This window comes from Meles meles, chromosome 21 (genome assembly GCF_922984935.1).
Source record: "Meles meles chromosome 21, mMelMel3.1 paternal haplotype, whole genome shotgun sequence".
Classification (NCBI taxonomy): Eukaryota; Metazoa; Chordata; class Mammalia; order Carnivora; family Mustelidae; genus Meles; species Meles meles.
This window is the reverse complement of record NC_060086.1, coordinates 2,426,472-2,443,816: the sequence shown is the minus strand read 5'-3', so window position 1 is coordinate 2,443,816 and position 17,345 is coordinate 2,426,472. Positions and strand designations below refer to the sequence as shown.

Genomic DNA, 17,345 nt, shown 5'->3' with positions numbered 1-17,345 from the left:
CTGGTCTTCAGATCAGAGCACAGGTCAGCGACCAGGAGTCTGGGACCATAGCAGAAATGGAAAAGCAGGGAAGGCATGAGACCAGAGCAAGGGTCTGGGATGGAGGAACAGAGGCCAAGCCTGGAGAGGTTCCTGTGGAACAGCTGCAGGGGCTTCACTGCATCTGCCGTGTTTTCTCCCACCAGATGGGGAGGAGTGGACGCCGGAAAGGAAGCTGAGCAGGCCTGGCATTGGAGAAGTCAGCGTAGCAGCCCTTGATCTGGACCAAATATGGGGATGGGCGTCCCACACATGCTTACATGAGGACAACTTACAGTGTCTTGGACATTGCACACGGCCTTGAGATTAGCGAGCTATGACAGTGACCCGCTCGCATACACATAGGCAAGTGAGGCTCAGGACGGTCAGACAATACTCTGGGGCAGGCTTGGAACCCAGGGAGCCCCTCCCAGTTTCCTGTTTCTTGACCCCCCCCAGCTCTGGACGCATTCCCGTACACCCGGTGGCATCCAGCGAATGGACCCGTTTGCTCATATAGTTATGTGTTTTATTTAAGACAGAAAGTCTAAACCAGCGAAGTCTCAACACATCAGCGTCGCTGTGGCATGTAAAAATCTTGTAGTGAAGGAGCCTTAGGTGTTTTACCTGTACTCCCAGGAAGACAAACAGATCTCAGCTCTCCTCGCTAAGACGGACTCCTCTCTCTCTTTCTTCAGCGGGAGAACAGAATTATTGGCTGGACCCCGGAGCTGGGAGAGCTGTTTGACACGCCCGCATCCCTGCCACCATCCTCGCCCTGGCATGCTGTCTGCAGACTCGCTGTAGATCGGCTCTGCGCAGGGCTGGAGGTCCACTGAGAAGAGCGAGGTGTTGCCGCAGAGACTCAGGTGAGCCGGTGACAGAGCAGGGCTCTGTCCCCTGCCACCAGGCAGCGTCTCCTGTATTCACGACTCCGTTTTTCGGCTACAGGTGGCGTCAGGGTGCACAGCATGAACGAATGGCAGAACAGCAGTGACTCAGAGGACCCCACCTCCTTGCAGGCTCTATCAACCCAAAACACGGAGCATTCAAACCGCCCAGTCCTGAGTCCCAGCCCCTTTCAGCCTTCCCTGGCCTCCTCTCCACTATCAACTCACAACAAGCCCTAAGGCTGGCTTCAAACACCATCCCACACTTCCTCCCCGAGCCGGTTGCTGCAGTGACAACAAACACAGAAACTTGATGAATGAAGGGCGGGAATACAAGACAAATTCCCAGCAATTATTATTTGCTACGTAAGAGAGAGGCTCTGCCCTGGCTGCCAAGAAATCTTGGAGCCTCAACCTCAGAGGGCTGTGTACCCTGGGAGGCCAGAGACCCGGGGGTACGGCCCTCAGATCATCCTCTGTGGAAAGAAGTCTGTGTTCGTAGCCAATTACATCCCACCATCACTGATAACCAACTTCCTGCCAGAGCCAGCGGCTCATAACTTTTGGGACGAGCGCCAGCTGATAAAAAGCTGTTGAGCAGAATCCCAGTTGATTTTATTTTCCTCTCGGCACTGTGGGCTAGAACGCCAGTGAGTAGGGAGCACGGGGAAATGGTTTCAATTAGCAAGATGAGCCCCGTGCCTGCTAGGATCACTTCTCAGAACACAGAGCAGCCGCGGTCACAGGTTTCCTCTGAGGTGGGAAGAAACCAAAGGCTGGGGAAAAGCGGAGGCTGTGTGGCAATGTCAGACCAGAAGCTGAAGCCAACTACAGAGGCTTTAGCGTCTGCCGCGGCCAGTCTCCAAGAGGGCCCCCACAACTGATGGCTCCGGGTACTCCAGGAGGTGTTCCTCTCCCTCGCCGAACAGGTATGGCCATGCACCCGAGAGGATGTTCCAGAAACGACGGAGTTTGACCTCCAAGAGGAGGCGTAAACAGCACCATCGCCCCCGCCTTGTGCTCTTGCATCATCTGTTTGGAGGGAAGCCAGCTGCCGTGTCATGAAGATACTCAAGCAGCACCATGGAGGAGTCCATGGGGCAAGGACCCGAGGCCTCCTGCCAACAGCCCATGTCACCTTGCCAGCCGCATGGGTAAGCCGCCTTGAAGCACGTCCTCCAGCCCCTGGGGAGCCTTCAAACGGTCACAGCTCCAGCCGCCACGTTGACTGCCACCGCACAAACGGCGCCAGAACCACTCAACTAGCTGCTTTCACATCCTGAGCACAGAAACCATGATATGGACGCATTTACTGCTGCTTTATATCACAACCTATGGTGTAACATATTTGTGGCAAACAGATCAGTCATGCACCCTACCAAGTATACCATCCTACCTACCTATATCTGTAAGAAACCAATGTCATATTAAAAAGGATTCATCATCATTAGTCATCAGGGAAATTCATATCAAAACCACATGGAGATGCCAATTCTTACACCTGTGAGAATGGCCAAAATGAACAGGACAGGAAACAATTCTTAGAGAGGATGTGGAGAAAGGGGAACCCTCTTACACTGTTGGTGGGAATGCAAGTTGGTGCAGCCATTTCGGAAAACAGTGTGGAGATTCCTCAAAAAGTAAAAATAGAGCTTCCCTAGGATCCTTGCCCCATGGACTCCTCCATGGTGCTGCTTGAGTATCTTCATGACACGGCAGCTGGCTTCCCTCAAATACCGGGTATTTACCCTAAAGATACAAACGTAGTGGACAGAAGGGCCATCTGTACCCCAATATTCATAGCAGCAATGGCCACGGTTGCCAAACTGTGGAAAGAACCAAGATGCCCTTCAACGGATGAATGGATAAGGAAGATGTGTTCCATATACACAACGGAGTATGATGCCTCCATCAGAAAGGATGAATCCCCAACTTTTGTATCAGCATGGACAGGACTAGAGGGGATTATGCTGAGTGAAATAAGTCAAGCAGAGAGACTCAATCATCATATGGTTTCACTTACTTGTGGAGCATAAGGAATAACATGGAGGATACGGGGCGATGGAGAGGAGAAGGGAGTTGGGGGAAATCAGAAGGGGAGAGGAACCATGAGAGACTGTGGACTCTGAGAAACAAACAGAGTTTGGGAGAGGGTTGGGGGGATGGGTGAGCCTGGCGGGGGGTATTAAGGAGGGCATGTATTGCATGGAGCGCTGGGTGTGGGGCATAAACAATGAATCTTGGAACACTGGAAAAATAAAATTAAATTAAATTAAAAAAATAAAAAATAAAAAAAACGAACTTCATCCCTGGTGGGAACCCTTGCCAGAGTCTCTTAAGTAAACAACCTCCTCCTTGCTAGAGTATCAGTACCTCCTGATATCAATATCCCCTGCCTGGGTATTCAGAGGCACAAAGCTGCCATTCCCCTGTTCCTCTGTATCATCTTCAACCACCGCAGCAAAGTAAACACATGCATGCTCGTGCACAGACAAACACTCGCACACACAGAGCTTTCTCTGAAAAATCACTCAAGCACTGGGAAGATGCACTTTTTTCCCGGGAAGGACTGGATGCGCACAATGTTTGAGAGTCCCATTTACTCATGCTCTCTCCGAACGGACAGATGGAGGGGGCAGCGTGGGAGGGTACAGCTGACTACTGAGAACTGATAGCTGTCTCTGTTCTCCTCTGCTACTCATAAAATCCTGAGCAGCGTGAGGACCAGCAGGAGAGGAAAGCCAATGCCACGGTGTCCATGCATTCCTGCAGTCATTTAAATATTTCAGGATACAATCTTCCCCCTTACTCACTTTTCCCCATCCTGTTTGTGTCCCCAGATGAGGAAGAGGGTCTTTAATACAAGGCAAAAACAGAGAACTTGCAAGCATCATAGTATGTCCGAATTATGCTAGAGGCAGTCAAGATAGAGAAATATTTCCTTGCCGTGTATGTGTTCAACTACGAAGAACCTGGAAGATATGAGGTCTCTACTTTAGGGTAGATTAAATACTGGAAGCTCTTTACCCTCCAGGATAGGGGTCGGGGAGAACGCTCAGAGCCTAGAAGGCAGGTAGTTTTCTTCCAGGCTACAGGCAGCCACAAAGGCAGAGGCAAAGGGAAGAGAGAGTGCTCAGAGTGGGGAATAAAGCATGGCCCAGAAGAAAGAAATCAGGCAGAGAAGGAACTCCGGAATGTTCACCAGAGTAGATCTGTATAGGCTGAAACCTGGCCTGGTGAGAAACATGTTTCCCCATCTTTTTAACTATGTGTTCATTTTTTTTTTTTTAATTTCTGCCAAAGGCCTCTACCTATCTGTCCTTCCAAGTGTTGAGTCACACCTGAAGGGTTACATAAGCAGTGAGATATTCTTGTCACTTGGCAGGTAGGACCACGGAGGTCCTGGGGAGAGTCAGTGCTAATCACAACCTCAGTCTGGGGAGGCTGTTTGGGGACACGTTCTTGTGTCTCGCTCTCCCCTGTCCCCAGACATCTTCCAGAACCAGGTCCTGCCTTTCTGCTCGTCTTCATTTATGCGACTTACTTGATGAGCTCCTCCTCGCCCATGATTTCACCCACCAGCTCTGATGGATAATAAATCTGGACATCCAGCCCCAGCCTCTTGTCCACGATGTGCCCCTGCATGTAGCTGGGCAAAGACGTGCCTCCCTCTCCTAGTTGTCTGGCCCGTGCCTCACACTCAACGTGCCCGACTCAGAATTCAACTCCACACAGAGACTTCTTTTCTCGATGACCTTAGCCCTGTCATCCGGGAACCCTGGGGTCATCTCAAGTCTTCTCTTTGCTCAGGTCCTAAAACCATTCTGCCAGTGTGGTCTGAGGTCCCTTCAACCTAACATCTAATGCCTCAGCCATGCTCACTGCCTCTACTCCATTCAAACCCATCGTGACAAGCCTGGCACACCCCTTTAAATCCTTTGTCACTTCTGGCCGTATTTTAAAGTTTGAAGCAAGTACCTCCATTTCCCCAAGTCTTATCTGACCCCTCAAGATCACATCTGTCTCCTTTCTGGGACTGCTATTCATTCTCCTCAAAAAAGAGTTATGGGCGATCCACTGCGTGCACCGTGTGAGGAGCTGAGGATGCCTACAAATGCTCAGTCTAGGAACCGTCACACCAAGAATCTCTCCTGTGTTTTTTCTCTCTTCAGAGTGTTTCCCCACACAAATTCTTAAATAGCCAGGGCTGTGCCTTCAATGTCTTTTGTGAAACCCACAGTGACAGACTGCAGGGCCCATAATGTGCTCTTACCGAGTGCTTACTGGTTATATGCAAGATGGTAGCAGAGTAAGACCAGAAATACATGTCGACTGCAATGTTTACCTAGATTAGAGAATTGTCTTTGGCTAAGAAAAAAAAAACACATCAAGAAATTAAAGAAACCACGCTGTATTGGAGTGGTGTTTTATATGCATAACCAACAATTCAATTTAACCTGACAAAATATTCCACTCAAATTTTAAAACAGTGGTTGACAACCCATTTCCCAAATTCCATAGTCATGAACTGAGAGTCACATGTTAAGACCAAAGAACTAATATAAAAATGATTCATAGCACCTTAATAATTTGAATGTAGATATTTAAATGTCCCAAGAGATTTCACGAGACAGAAACAGGAGGAAATCGAGAAGCATCAAACACAAATTCTTAGGTAAAACCATTCTGTTCTATTAAGGACTAGGGTATTGATAGGATCTAAACACATGAGGAAACCCGGCCATCCTCTCAGCAAAAGGATGTCTTGGAACCAGGGACAGAACAGGGCTCAGGCAATACCAATGGAATACTTTCCAAGGGTCACCAAGAAAGAAACATTTGTGACTCAGAAGTCACAAAGAAATGATATTCCTCCACTTCCCCCAAATGTAAAACTATTTCTGGTATAAAGAAAAATTAGGGAGACCGTCTGCTCATCCAAACCTCAAACGAGTATAGTTTTGATACTTTGTTCAGAGAATCCAGTACAGATCTATTAGACATCCGGTTCAATGAACATACGTCACTCTAGCCCAGAAGAGATCATCACATGCTGAACAGAAGCTCAAGAATTCAGAGTCAAAAGTTAGTCCTAGGCACATGTCTACTGTCAAATTTAATTAAAAAAAATTATACTCACCTGCCAGAATATGCTATCTATTGTGTTTCCAAGAAAACCATCGCGACCTTCTGAAGACACCAGTTTGGGGCCAAGAATTGTCATGAATTCATCAAAGTCCACCTGGCCATCTCCTGGAAGAAGAAAATGGGAATGTGAGTTGAAATGTTGTTGAAATTGACCTGCTGCGCCCGACAAAATAAACACCACCGTGCTTTTCTTTTTCCCATGACCTCAATGGGTCAAGAGCTGGTGGGATCAGAGAAAGCTGCCACACATTCTGAAACACCACGGGGAACACAAGATATTGGCAGTATCAGTACATCCAAGACCACATGTCCCAAGTTAGTTGCTAGTATTTCCATACCTAAATTCCCAACCAGCACCGCCCCCCCCTTAAATGGCCGCCACTCACACCTGCTGTACCTTTTAGATGCAAACCGTCTAGCAGTACACATGAGGGAAAGTGCAGCTTCCTCCCCCGCTCATCCTTCCTCCTGTCACTCACACATACACTGAGACACCAAGTCCTTCACCTCTTCCATGCCTGTGCCTGCTCTACCCCCCTGGTCAATTCGATCTCCAGTCCCTTCCCGAAGACTGTGGTGGGAAAACGTCGGCAAGGATTAATGTGTCTAGTGATAACTGCGACATTACTAGTGGAGTGGCTGTCTGCGCTCACACTCTCACCTCCACACTCTCTCCCACACAGAAGTTTTCCCCCCAAAAGCATAGTTGATGATACTTTATAAACGTCGATGGCGTCTTTGACCAAAAACAAGGAAACCACTTCAAGATGGCATTCAAGTCCCACTATGTCCTTCAGCCTTTTGCTCCCCGCCTCTGAACAAAATGCCCTGCTTTTGCCAAACCTCATGCCCCTGGACATGCTGTTCCCTCCACCCAGGATGCCTTCCCCCACTTGTCTACCTGATGAACACCATCTCGTTCTCTAAGATGGAACTTAACTACCGTGCTCTCTTTTCGGTTTTCTTTCTGACCCTCATCTCACTAGCCAGCGTTCTCTCTCCCTCTACCCTCACGTGCATCTGTCATAGAACTTATCAGCCTGTATCTCAGCCACGGGTCTGCATGCCTTTTCCACACCTGCACTGTGAGCTCTGCAAAGTCAGGGACCCAGTCTGAAACTTCTTTGTACCTCGCCCACAATCGGCATGCACTTACAGAATGAATGAAGGATACCCCTTGCTTGTTTTCCCTTGGCTCAGCTCTGCATCTTTCATCTGACACTAGACGAAAGTCTAGTGCGCATCAATCTTAGATCTGACACTAAAAGGTGAACTTGAGCCAACTCGGATGAAAACAGACCTTCAGGGTACTGTCCAAGCCTCCGTGACTCATCAGTGTGGCATTCTGTGCCCTTAGAACTGCTCAAGAGGGCGTCTCCACCAAGAGTGCACCACATGTTGGCCCAGCTGGTGCAGACAGCCCAGGAGTCTGCACACAGGTTTGCTAAAGTGCGCACCCATCGATCAACACCCAGAGGGCAACCACCTTCAAACAGCCCTCATTCAAAACCTACTGCAAAAAGCTGAGCAGATGTCATCATCAAGATGCCAATAATTTACAAAAAGAAGTACAGAAACATATTGCAGTACAGATTAAAAAAACCTGAGGGGATAAGGGAGGAGTGACAAGTCAGTAGCAAAGGAAAGATTTAGCACCAAATGGGTTGGGCCATCACTGGGCTACCGAAGGGCACTGGTTTACCCCTCACCGTTCAACAGGATAGAGGATCTAAAAGTTCACCCTCAAAATAAATAAATTAACGAATTAAATTCCACCTTCAAATATTAATTTATTAAATCCTATCCTCACTGGTCATCATGAGAAAACTAATCAAGCAAAAGTGAGGTACCATCCTTCCTCTCAAATTAACAAATACTTCTAGAAAGAATGCTGCTCAATGTTCGTAGAGATACAGGGAAGAAACGGGCTCTCTTATGCCGTCCTGGTAAACTCATCCCAGATACCGATGGACAGGATTTAAGATGCTGTAACGTGCTGATTCCTTTTGACCTTATAACTTCACTCTTTTAAGAAAAATACAAGGCAGAAAACTATCTTACATTTGCCCCCAAACAGTCGTCCAGTCTCTGTGAAAGTGGGAAATTGGAAGCTGCAGGAACAGGAGGAGGGCCCCGTCTTCCTGGCATTCACACTGAGCTAGCTCCATGGGGCTCTGAGTCTCAGACGGGCACACACTTGGTAAACATCGGCACTGACCCTCGGTTCACCCCAAATCAGCCCAGCTCATCTGGAGCTAGATGGCCAGCACTCTCAGCCTAGAATAACATTCTCCATGGAAAAGTATCACCCTCAGTGAGGTGAAAATGGGTTCCTGGGAGACAATCTTAGATATTACAATGGTTTGTGGCTCTCCTTTGGACCACAGGACATAAGCAGATGTACAGTATATCTGTGCTATTAAAATGTCACAGGGCAAGGCAACTAGGGAAACCAATGTCTTAAAAGGCTCCTGGTGGTGAGGTAGCTCTGAAAAAGGAGGAGGAGGATGGAGGTTCAGAAATAGGGGGCAGAACATGCCCCAAGTACTATGGATGCCCTTCCTTAGCCCTTTCCCTGGAATGTTGTTCTATAAAGCAGAGGGCATCATCCCAAATGTCTGTTACCCATGGCGACATCTCATAGCCAAAGGTGAGGAAACTCAAGGGCATGGATCGCTTTCCATGAAGTCCGACTGAGACCCTAACTAAAATCCTCCACCCAGCTGTGTCACTAAAGTTCCTGGCCATAGTGCAGTATGAGTCATCCTTTTCTCACTGGGGGTCTAAGGGGGGGATAGTCAGAGCCAGGAGAACAGGACTATCTTTGAACAGTCCACCTTCCAGGTAGGAGGAGAGAGGCACCCACCTGTCTGAGACCTCCCCCAGGGTGCTGGGAGCGCAGTGGTCTGGAACTGGTGTATTTCAAGGGTCCAGAGAGAGCTGCTGTCAAAGTCACTGGGGACCGTTCACAGATGGGCCCTTGGCTGAGAACACCAAACCGAAAGCTAACATGCAGAAATGATGGCCCGCATGAGGGGAACAGCCCACTCACTCCCCAAATGCATGGCCAGAGAGAAAGTTCTGGGCAAGGAGAGCTCAGGGCCCTATCGAAAATGCCAACTATAGTCAGTGCAGAGTACAGGTGTCTCACCACAGACTGAGCTGGCGGGAGCATGTGCTTCCTACTATTTCACGAGCACATCGGGAACGTCAGATGTTCTGTAATCAAATATGATCCCCCTAAAAGGGAGGAGGGGCAAGATGGAGGCTGAAATGTCATCGGGTCGCAGGAGACCAGCCCCGCGGGTATCCAACCTTCCCGAGCCCGACACACCCCCCCCCCCCCCCCCGAGGGCGGAGAGAACACGAGCCGCGGTTCCGGGAGCAGAAAAGCCACCACGTGCCGGAGGGCGGGACCGGCCACACGCGGGAGGACGGACGCGGGGGAGGGGCGGCTCGCGGCCGGCGGCAGGGCCGGAGCCCAGAGTCGGACCCCGTGGGAGTCGCTCCACGGGGGGACGTCGCTGCAGACGCGGAGCGGGGGCGGGGCCTCGCGGGGACAGCGCGGTCGCCAGTCCCGGGGGTCCCCGAAGGACGGGGTGTCTGTGGGCGGCCGAGCGCGCGGGGACCGGAGCGGGGACGCCGCGGCAGACACCGGCTGAGGAGGGGCTCTCCGCGCGGGTCCCCTTCGCCCGGGGACCGAGGCACAGCCGGGCCACGGCTCTCCGCGCGGGGACGCCACACGCGGCGGATCCGGGGACACTCACCGTCCTTCTCCGGGAGCGGCGGGCGGGAGTGCGCGGCGGGAAGCTGCGGGTTTGCGGCTCCACACGGGCCGCGCCGGAGACGGAGACGCTCGGTCCCAGGCCGGAGCTCGGGGCGCGGCGGAGATCAGGGAGCCGGGAGGGACCGACAGCATTGCTCCAAGGGCGCACTGAGGAGCTGCCAAGGCTCTCGGGTTCTACGGGACAGAGCCTGGGCGGCCGCCATCTTTATTCTCCTCCCCAGCTCGACGGAAAGCGCTGAAGGAACAAAAGCTCCAGCGCGAACTGAACAGATGACTTAGCCCGGGCCCTGGCACAGGCGGTGCAGGTCCGCCTCAGGCAAATATTTTTGAGAATCACTGCAACGGGTCCCTCCCGGAGAAGACCAGCAAAATCACCCAGCCAAGACCACGCTGACCGATCAATGAGAACTGCGGGAATCCAGAGCTAGGGGAAAACAACACATAGAATTCATGGCTTTCCCTCCATGATTCGTTAGTCTTTCTAAGTTAAGTTAAAAAAATTTTTTTCTTATTCTATTTTTTAAAATTTCTCTTCTTTCCTATTTTAACCTTTTTCTATTTTATCTTTTTAAAAATCTTTTTAAATTTTCATTATTATAGTCATATTCTATACCTTCATTGTATTTAACCTTATTTTTGTATACATATAAGTTTTTTTTTCTTTAAAATTTTGGGATACAATTTCTTCTAATAGATCAAAATATACCCTAAATCTAGTACATGGTTTTGTTCTAGTCTCCACCCTGAACACATTCTTTTTTTTTTCTTTTTTCAACCAACTTATCTTACCAATTCCTTTTTCAGAACCTTTTTTCATTTTCATCATTAAAGTCATATTCCATCCCTTCATCATGGTTATCCTTATATTTGTGTATTTAAATAAGTTTCCTTTCTTTAAAATTTTCAGAGGTAGTTTTTCCTAACAGACCAAAATACCCCCCAAAATTAAGTCTGGGGCTCTGTTCTATTCACCAGTCTAATAATTTTTTTTTCCTTTTTCCCTCCTTTCTTCTCCCCCTGGTTTCAGGTCTCTTCTGATTTGGTTAGTGTACATTTTTCTGGTGTGGTTGCTACCGTTTTAGTATTCTGTTCTCTCACTCATCTATTTTTATCTGAATAAAATGAAAAGGCAGAAAAAGACATCTCAAAAAAAAAAACAAAAAACAAACAAACAAACAAACAAAACAAGAGGCAGTACCGAAGGCTAGGGACCCAATCAATACATACATTGGTAATATGTCAGAATCAGAGTTCAGAATGACGATTACCAAGGTGCTAGCTGGGTTCAAAAAAAGCATGGAAGATATTAAAGAATCCCTTTCTGGAGAAATAAAATCCCTTTCTGAAGAAATAAAAGAACTAAAATCTAACCAAGTTGAAATCAAAAAAGCTATTAATGAGGTGCAATAAAAGACGGAGGCTCTTATTTTACATAGCACATCATTCCTCCTATAGGGATGAACTTTTTTCCTGGCATGAAAAGTAGCCGCTCTGGTTGAAGCTTTGCTTATTGTAATAGGCTTTTGTTTCCAGGTAACATGTCTGTGGAAGACTTAATTCTGAATAGAGCTATAGATATATCAATGTAAACTAATTGTTTTTTCTATTATACTCTGCTTTATCAGAAAAGTAAAACATTTAAATTGTGCTACAGAAGAAAAAAAAACAAAAAACGGAGGCTCTTACTGCTAGGATAAATGAGGATAAATAAAAGAAGAGAGAATTAATGATATAGAAGACCAAATGTGAAGAATAAAGAAGCTGAACAAAAGAGAGACAAACAACTACTGGACCACGATGGGAAAATTCAAGAGATAAGTGATTCCATAAGATGAAACAATATTAGAATAATTGGGATCCCAGAAGAAGAAGAAAGAGAAAGGGGGGCAGAAGGTATATTGGAGAAAATTATAGTAGAAAATTTCCCTAATTTGGTGAACAAAACAAATATCAAAATCCAGGAGGCACAGAGAACCTCCATCAAAATCAATAAAAATAGGTGATCTAATAGTGAAACTTACAAGTCTTAGTGACAAAGAGAAAATCCTGAAAGCAGCCGGGGGCAATAGGTCTGTAATCTACAATGGTAGAAATATTAGATTGCCAGTAAACTTATCCACAGAGACCTGGCAGACCAGAAAGGACTGGCATGATATATTCAAAGCACTAAATGAGAAAAATATGCACTTAAGAATACTATATCCAGTTAGGCTGTCACTGAAAATAGAGGGGAGAGAAAAAAAGCTTCCAGGACAAACAAAAACTAAAAGAATTTGCAAACATCAAACCATCCCTACAGGAAATATTGAAAGGGGTCCTCTAAGCAAAGAGAGAGCCTAAATGTACCATAGACTGGAAAGGACTGTAGACAATATACAGTAACAGTCACAGGCAATACAATGGCACTAAATTCATATCATTCAGTACTTACTCTGAATGCAAATGGGCTAAATACCCCAATCAAAAGACACAGGGTATCAGAATGGATAAAAAAAAAAAAAGACCTATCGATATGCTGACTACAGGAAACTCATTTTAGACCCAAAGACACCTACAGATTTGAAGTGAGAGGGTGGGAAATAATTTACCATGCTAATGGACATCAAAAGAAAGCTGGAATGGCAATCCTTATATCAGATAAATTAGATTTTAAGCCAAATACTATCATAAGAGATAAGAAGGACACTAAATCATACTCAAAGTGTTTGTTCAATAAGATCTAACAATTTTAAATATCTATGCACCTACCATAGAAGGAGCCAATGATATAAACCAATTAATAACAAAATCAAAGAAACACATCGACAATAATACAATAATAGTAGGAGACTTTAACACCCCCCTCAGTGAAATAGATCATTTAAGCAAAAGATCAACAAGGAAATAAAGGCATTAAATGACACCCTGGACCAGATAGACATCACAGATATATTCAGAACATTCCCTCCAAAGCAACAGAATACACATCCTTCTCTGGATGTTCTCTGGAACGTTCTCTGGAACGTTCTCCAGAATAGATGACATCCTGGGTCACAAATCAAGTCTCAGCCGGCATCAAAAGTTTGGGATCATTCCCTGCATATTTTCAGACCATAGGGTTCTAAAACTAGAACTCATTCACAAGAGGAAAGTTGGAAAGAATTCAAATACATGGAGGCTAAAGAGCATCCTAATAAAGAATGAATAGGTCAACCAAGAAATTGAAGAAAATTTTTTAAAATTCATGGAAATAAATGAAAATGAAAACACAACTGTTCAAAATCTGTGAGACACAGCAAAGGTGGTCCTGCGAGGAAAGTACATAGCAGTACAAGCCTTTCTCAAGAAACAAGAAAGGTCTCAAGTATGCAACCTAACCCTAGACCCAAAGGAATTAGAAAAAGAACAACGAAGAAAGCCTAAACCCAGCAGGAGAAGAGAAATAATAAAGATCAGAGCAGAAATCAATGAAATAGAAACCAAAAGAACAGCAGAACAAATCAACAAAACTGGGAGCTGGTTCTCTGAAAGAATTAATAAGATTGATAAACCCCTAGACAGACTTCTTAAAAAGAAAAGAGAAAGGACCCCAAATTAATAAAATCACAAATCAAAGAGGAGCGATCACAACCAACACCAAAGAAATACAAACAATTATAAGAATATATTATGAGCAACTATACACCAGCAAATTCTACAATCTGGAAGAAATGGATGCATTCCTAGAGACATATAAACTACCAAAACTGAATCAGGAAGAAACAGAAAACCTGAACAGACCCATAACCAGTAAGGAGATTGAAGCCGTCATAAAAAATTTCCCAACAAACAAGAGGCCAGGGCCAGACGTCTTTCCAGGGGAATTTTACCAAACATTTAAAGAAGAATTAAGACCTGTTCTCCTGAAACTGTTCCAAAAAATAGAATTGGAAGGAAAACTGCCAAACTCATTTTATGAGGCCAGCATTACCCTGATCCCAAAACCAGACAAAGACCTCATCAAAAAGAACTACAGACCAACATCCTTGATGAACACAGATGCAAAAATTCTCACCAAAATACTAGCCAATAGAATCCAGTAGTACCTTAAAAGGATTATTCACCATGACCAAGTGGGATTTATTCCTGGGCTGCAAGGTTGGTTCAACATCCGCAAATCAATCAGTGTGATATGATACATTAATAAAAGAAAGAACAAGAAACACAAGATACTCTCAATAGATGCTAAAAAAGTATTTGACAAAGTACAACATCCTTTCTTATTCAAAACTCTTCACAGTGTCGGGATAGAGGGTACATACCTCAATATCATCAAAGCCATCTATGAAAAAGCTACAGGGAATATCACTCTCAATGAGGAAAAACTGAGAGCTTTTCCCCACAGGTCAGGAATATGGCAGGCTGTCCACTATCTCCACTGCTCTTCAACATAGTACTAGAAGTCCTAGCCTCAGCAATCAGACAACAAAAAGAAATAAAAGGCATCTGAATTGACAACAAAGTCAAACTCTAACTCTTTGCAGATGATATGATACTTTATGTGGAAAACCCAAAAGACTCCACTCCAAAACTTCTAGAACTCAAACAGGAATTCAGTAAAGTGTCAGGATATAAAAATCAATGCACAGAAATCAGTGGCATTTCTATACACCAAGAGCAAGATAGAAGAAAGAGAAATTAAGGAGTCGATCCCATTTACAATTGCACCAAAAACTGTAAGATACCGAGGAATAAGCCTATCCAAAGAGGCTAAGAATCTGTACTCAGAAAACTATAGAAGTACTCATAAAGAAATTGAGGAAGACACAAAGAAATGGAAAAACGTTCCATGCTCCTGGATTGGAAGAAAAAATATTGTGAAAATGTCTATGCTACCTAAAGCAATCTACACATTTAACACAATCCCTATCATAATACCACCCATTTTTTTTCAAAGAAATGGAATAAATAATCCTAATAATTTATATGGAACCAGAAAAGACCCTGAATAGCCAGAGGAATGTTGAAAAAGAAAACCAAAGATGGTGGTATCAAAATTCCAGACTTCAATTTCCATTACAAAGCTGAAATCGTCAAGACAGTATGGTACTGGCACAAAAACAGACACATGGATCAATGGAACAGAATAGAGAGCCCAGAAATGGACCCTCAACTCTATGGTCAACTAATCTTCGACAAAGCAGGAAAGAATTTCCAATGGAAAAAAGACAGTCTCTTCAACAAATGGTGCTGGGAAAATTGGACAGCCACATGCAGAAGAATGAATCTGGACCATTTCATTACACCACACAAAACAAATGAGTCAAATGGATGAAAGACCACACTGTGAGGCAGGAATCCATCAAAATCCTTGAGAACACAGGCAGCAACCTCTTTGCCCTCAGCAGCAGCAACTTCTTCATAGAAACACGCCAAAGACAAGGGAAGCAAGGGCAAAAATGAACTACTGGGACTTCATCAAGATCAAAAGCTTTGGCACAGCAAAGGAAACAGTCAACAAAACCAAAAGACACCAACAGAATGGGAGAAGAGAGTCACAAATGACATACCAGATATGGACTAGTATCTAAAATCTATAAAGAACTTACCAAACTCAACACCCAAAAACAAATAGTCCAAGCAAGAAATGGGCAGAAGACATGAACAGACATTTCTGCAAAGACATCCAAATGGCCAAAAGACCCATGAAAAAGTTCTACATCACTCGGCATCAGGGAAATACAAATCAAAACCACAGTGAGATACCACCTTACACCAATCAGAATGGCTAAAATTACTAATTCAGGAAACAACAGGTGTTGGCGAGGATCCAGAGAAAGGGGAACCCTGCTACACTGTTGGTGGGAACACAAGCTGATGGAGCCACTCTGGGAAACAACATGGAGGTTCCTCAAAAAGTTGAAAATAGAGCTACTGTATAACCCAGCAATCGCACTACTGAGTATTTACCCTAAAGATACAAATGTAGTGATCTGAAGGGGCACATGCACTCGAATGTTTGTAACAGCAATGTCCATAATAGCCAAACTATGGAAAGAACCTAGATGTCCATCAACAGATGAGTGGATAAAGAAGATGTGGTGTATGTGTGTGTGTGTGTATGATGGAATACTATGCAGCCAACAAGAGAAAAGAAATCTTGCCATTTGCAACGACATGGATGGAACTAGAGGGTATTATGCTGAGTGAAATAAGTCAATCAGAGAAAGACAACTATCATATGATCTCTCTGATATGAAGAAGCGGAGATGCAATGTGAGGGGTTTGGGGGCTAGGAAAAGAATAAATGAAACAAGATGGGATCAGGAGGGAGACAAACCATAAGAGACTCCTAATCTCACAAAACAAACTGATGGTTGCTGGGGGGTTGGTAGGGGAGGGAGAGGGTGGCTGGGTTATGGACATTGGGGAGGGAATGTGCTATGGTGAGTGCTATGAAGTGTGTAAGCCTGATGATTCACAGACCTGTACCCCTGGGGCTGATAATACATTATATGTTAATTTAAAAAAATGATCCCCCTACCTTGTTTTTTCCCCCTACTGTTATGGAGCAAAGGGAGATAGATTCCTATAGGCCCACAGTTGCAGAAATAGTCCAGGGGGGCCCCCACACCTCTCTTAGGATTTTCTCAGCTCTGGCTCCTGAGTATGTGGGTACCTAGAACATTTTCTGCAGACTTCTATAAATACAGACTCTTCGTCCGATGAAAAGCTCAACCCCAGTCCAACCAGTAGTACAAGTTTCTATTCAGATTTAGACAAGAAAACAGATCCTAGTTTAATGGACAAAGATAACTGGGAACAACCCATAAGCTACCTATGCTGCTCCCAGAAGTGTGCTCCCCATGTACCCACCCCCTCACTCTAAACATCCCAGAGAAATGAGACAAATAGAATCTCAGAGGGGGGTTTTTCATTAAGTCCCTGGTATGAAAACCAGCCCCAGGCAGAATCAAGGTCTTAAAAGTCAGATGATGTTCAAAATACCTACCTTTGACTGAGCACTCCCAATGTGGTGGGCATTGCTTACAGAAACATCTGTACACTAGCTCACTGAAGCCTTCCAGCAGCCCATTTTCCCAATGGGAAAACTGAGGCCCAGAGAGCTTCTGTAGCTTGCAGAAACTCAAACAGAGAACAGAACTGGGATTCCACCCCGGGAGTGGATTTCTGTGTGTGCACTCGGACACACTGTGCGCAGACACCTGGGCCTACTCTGGGGGAGCAGTTGGGCTCTGTCTAGTAGACTCTTTCCCCTGACCCCAGCATTGCCTGGCCTGGAGTGTTTTGGCCGCCTGAGATATGGGGGCAAAGTGAAATCCAAATTGCTCCCTCCAGTCTAGTGGGTGGGCCTCAGGTTAACCCTTCGAGGTCTTTCTTAACCATTTAAAAGAGTCATTGTACATAAGCAGGATTTCTTTAACACGTGTGATATATCAGACTCTGAGCTCAGGGCTTCGTACTTCTCATCTTGTCTGATTCTGTGCCAGCATTATGAACAGATTCTCCTCTTCCCCGCTTCC

The 17,345-nt window shown here is 45.5% G+C and overlaps 1 protein-coding gene across 1 annotated transcript in view; it reads right to left on the bottom strand.

Annotated features, from left to right (window-relative positions):
- Positions 1-17,345, bottom strand: part of CALN1 (calneuron 1) — a 408,758-nt gene that overhangs the window by 171,158 nt on the left and 220,255 nt on the right. Inside the window, exon 4 of the mRNA XM_045994177.1 lies at positions 6,049-6,161. Within this exon, the coding sequence (XP_045850133.1) occupies positions 6,049-6,161 (113 nt within the window). The remainder of the gene's footprint in view (positions 1-6,048; positions 6,162-17,345) is intronic.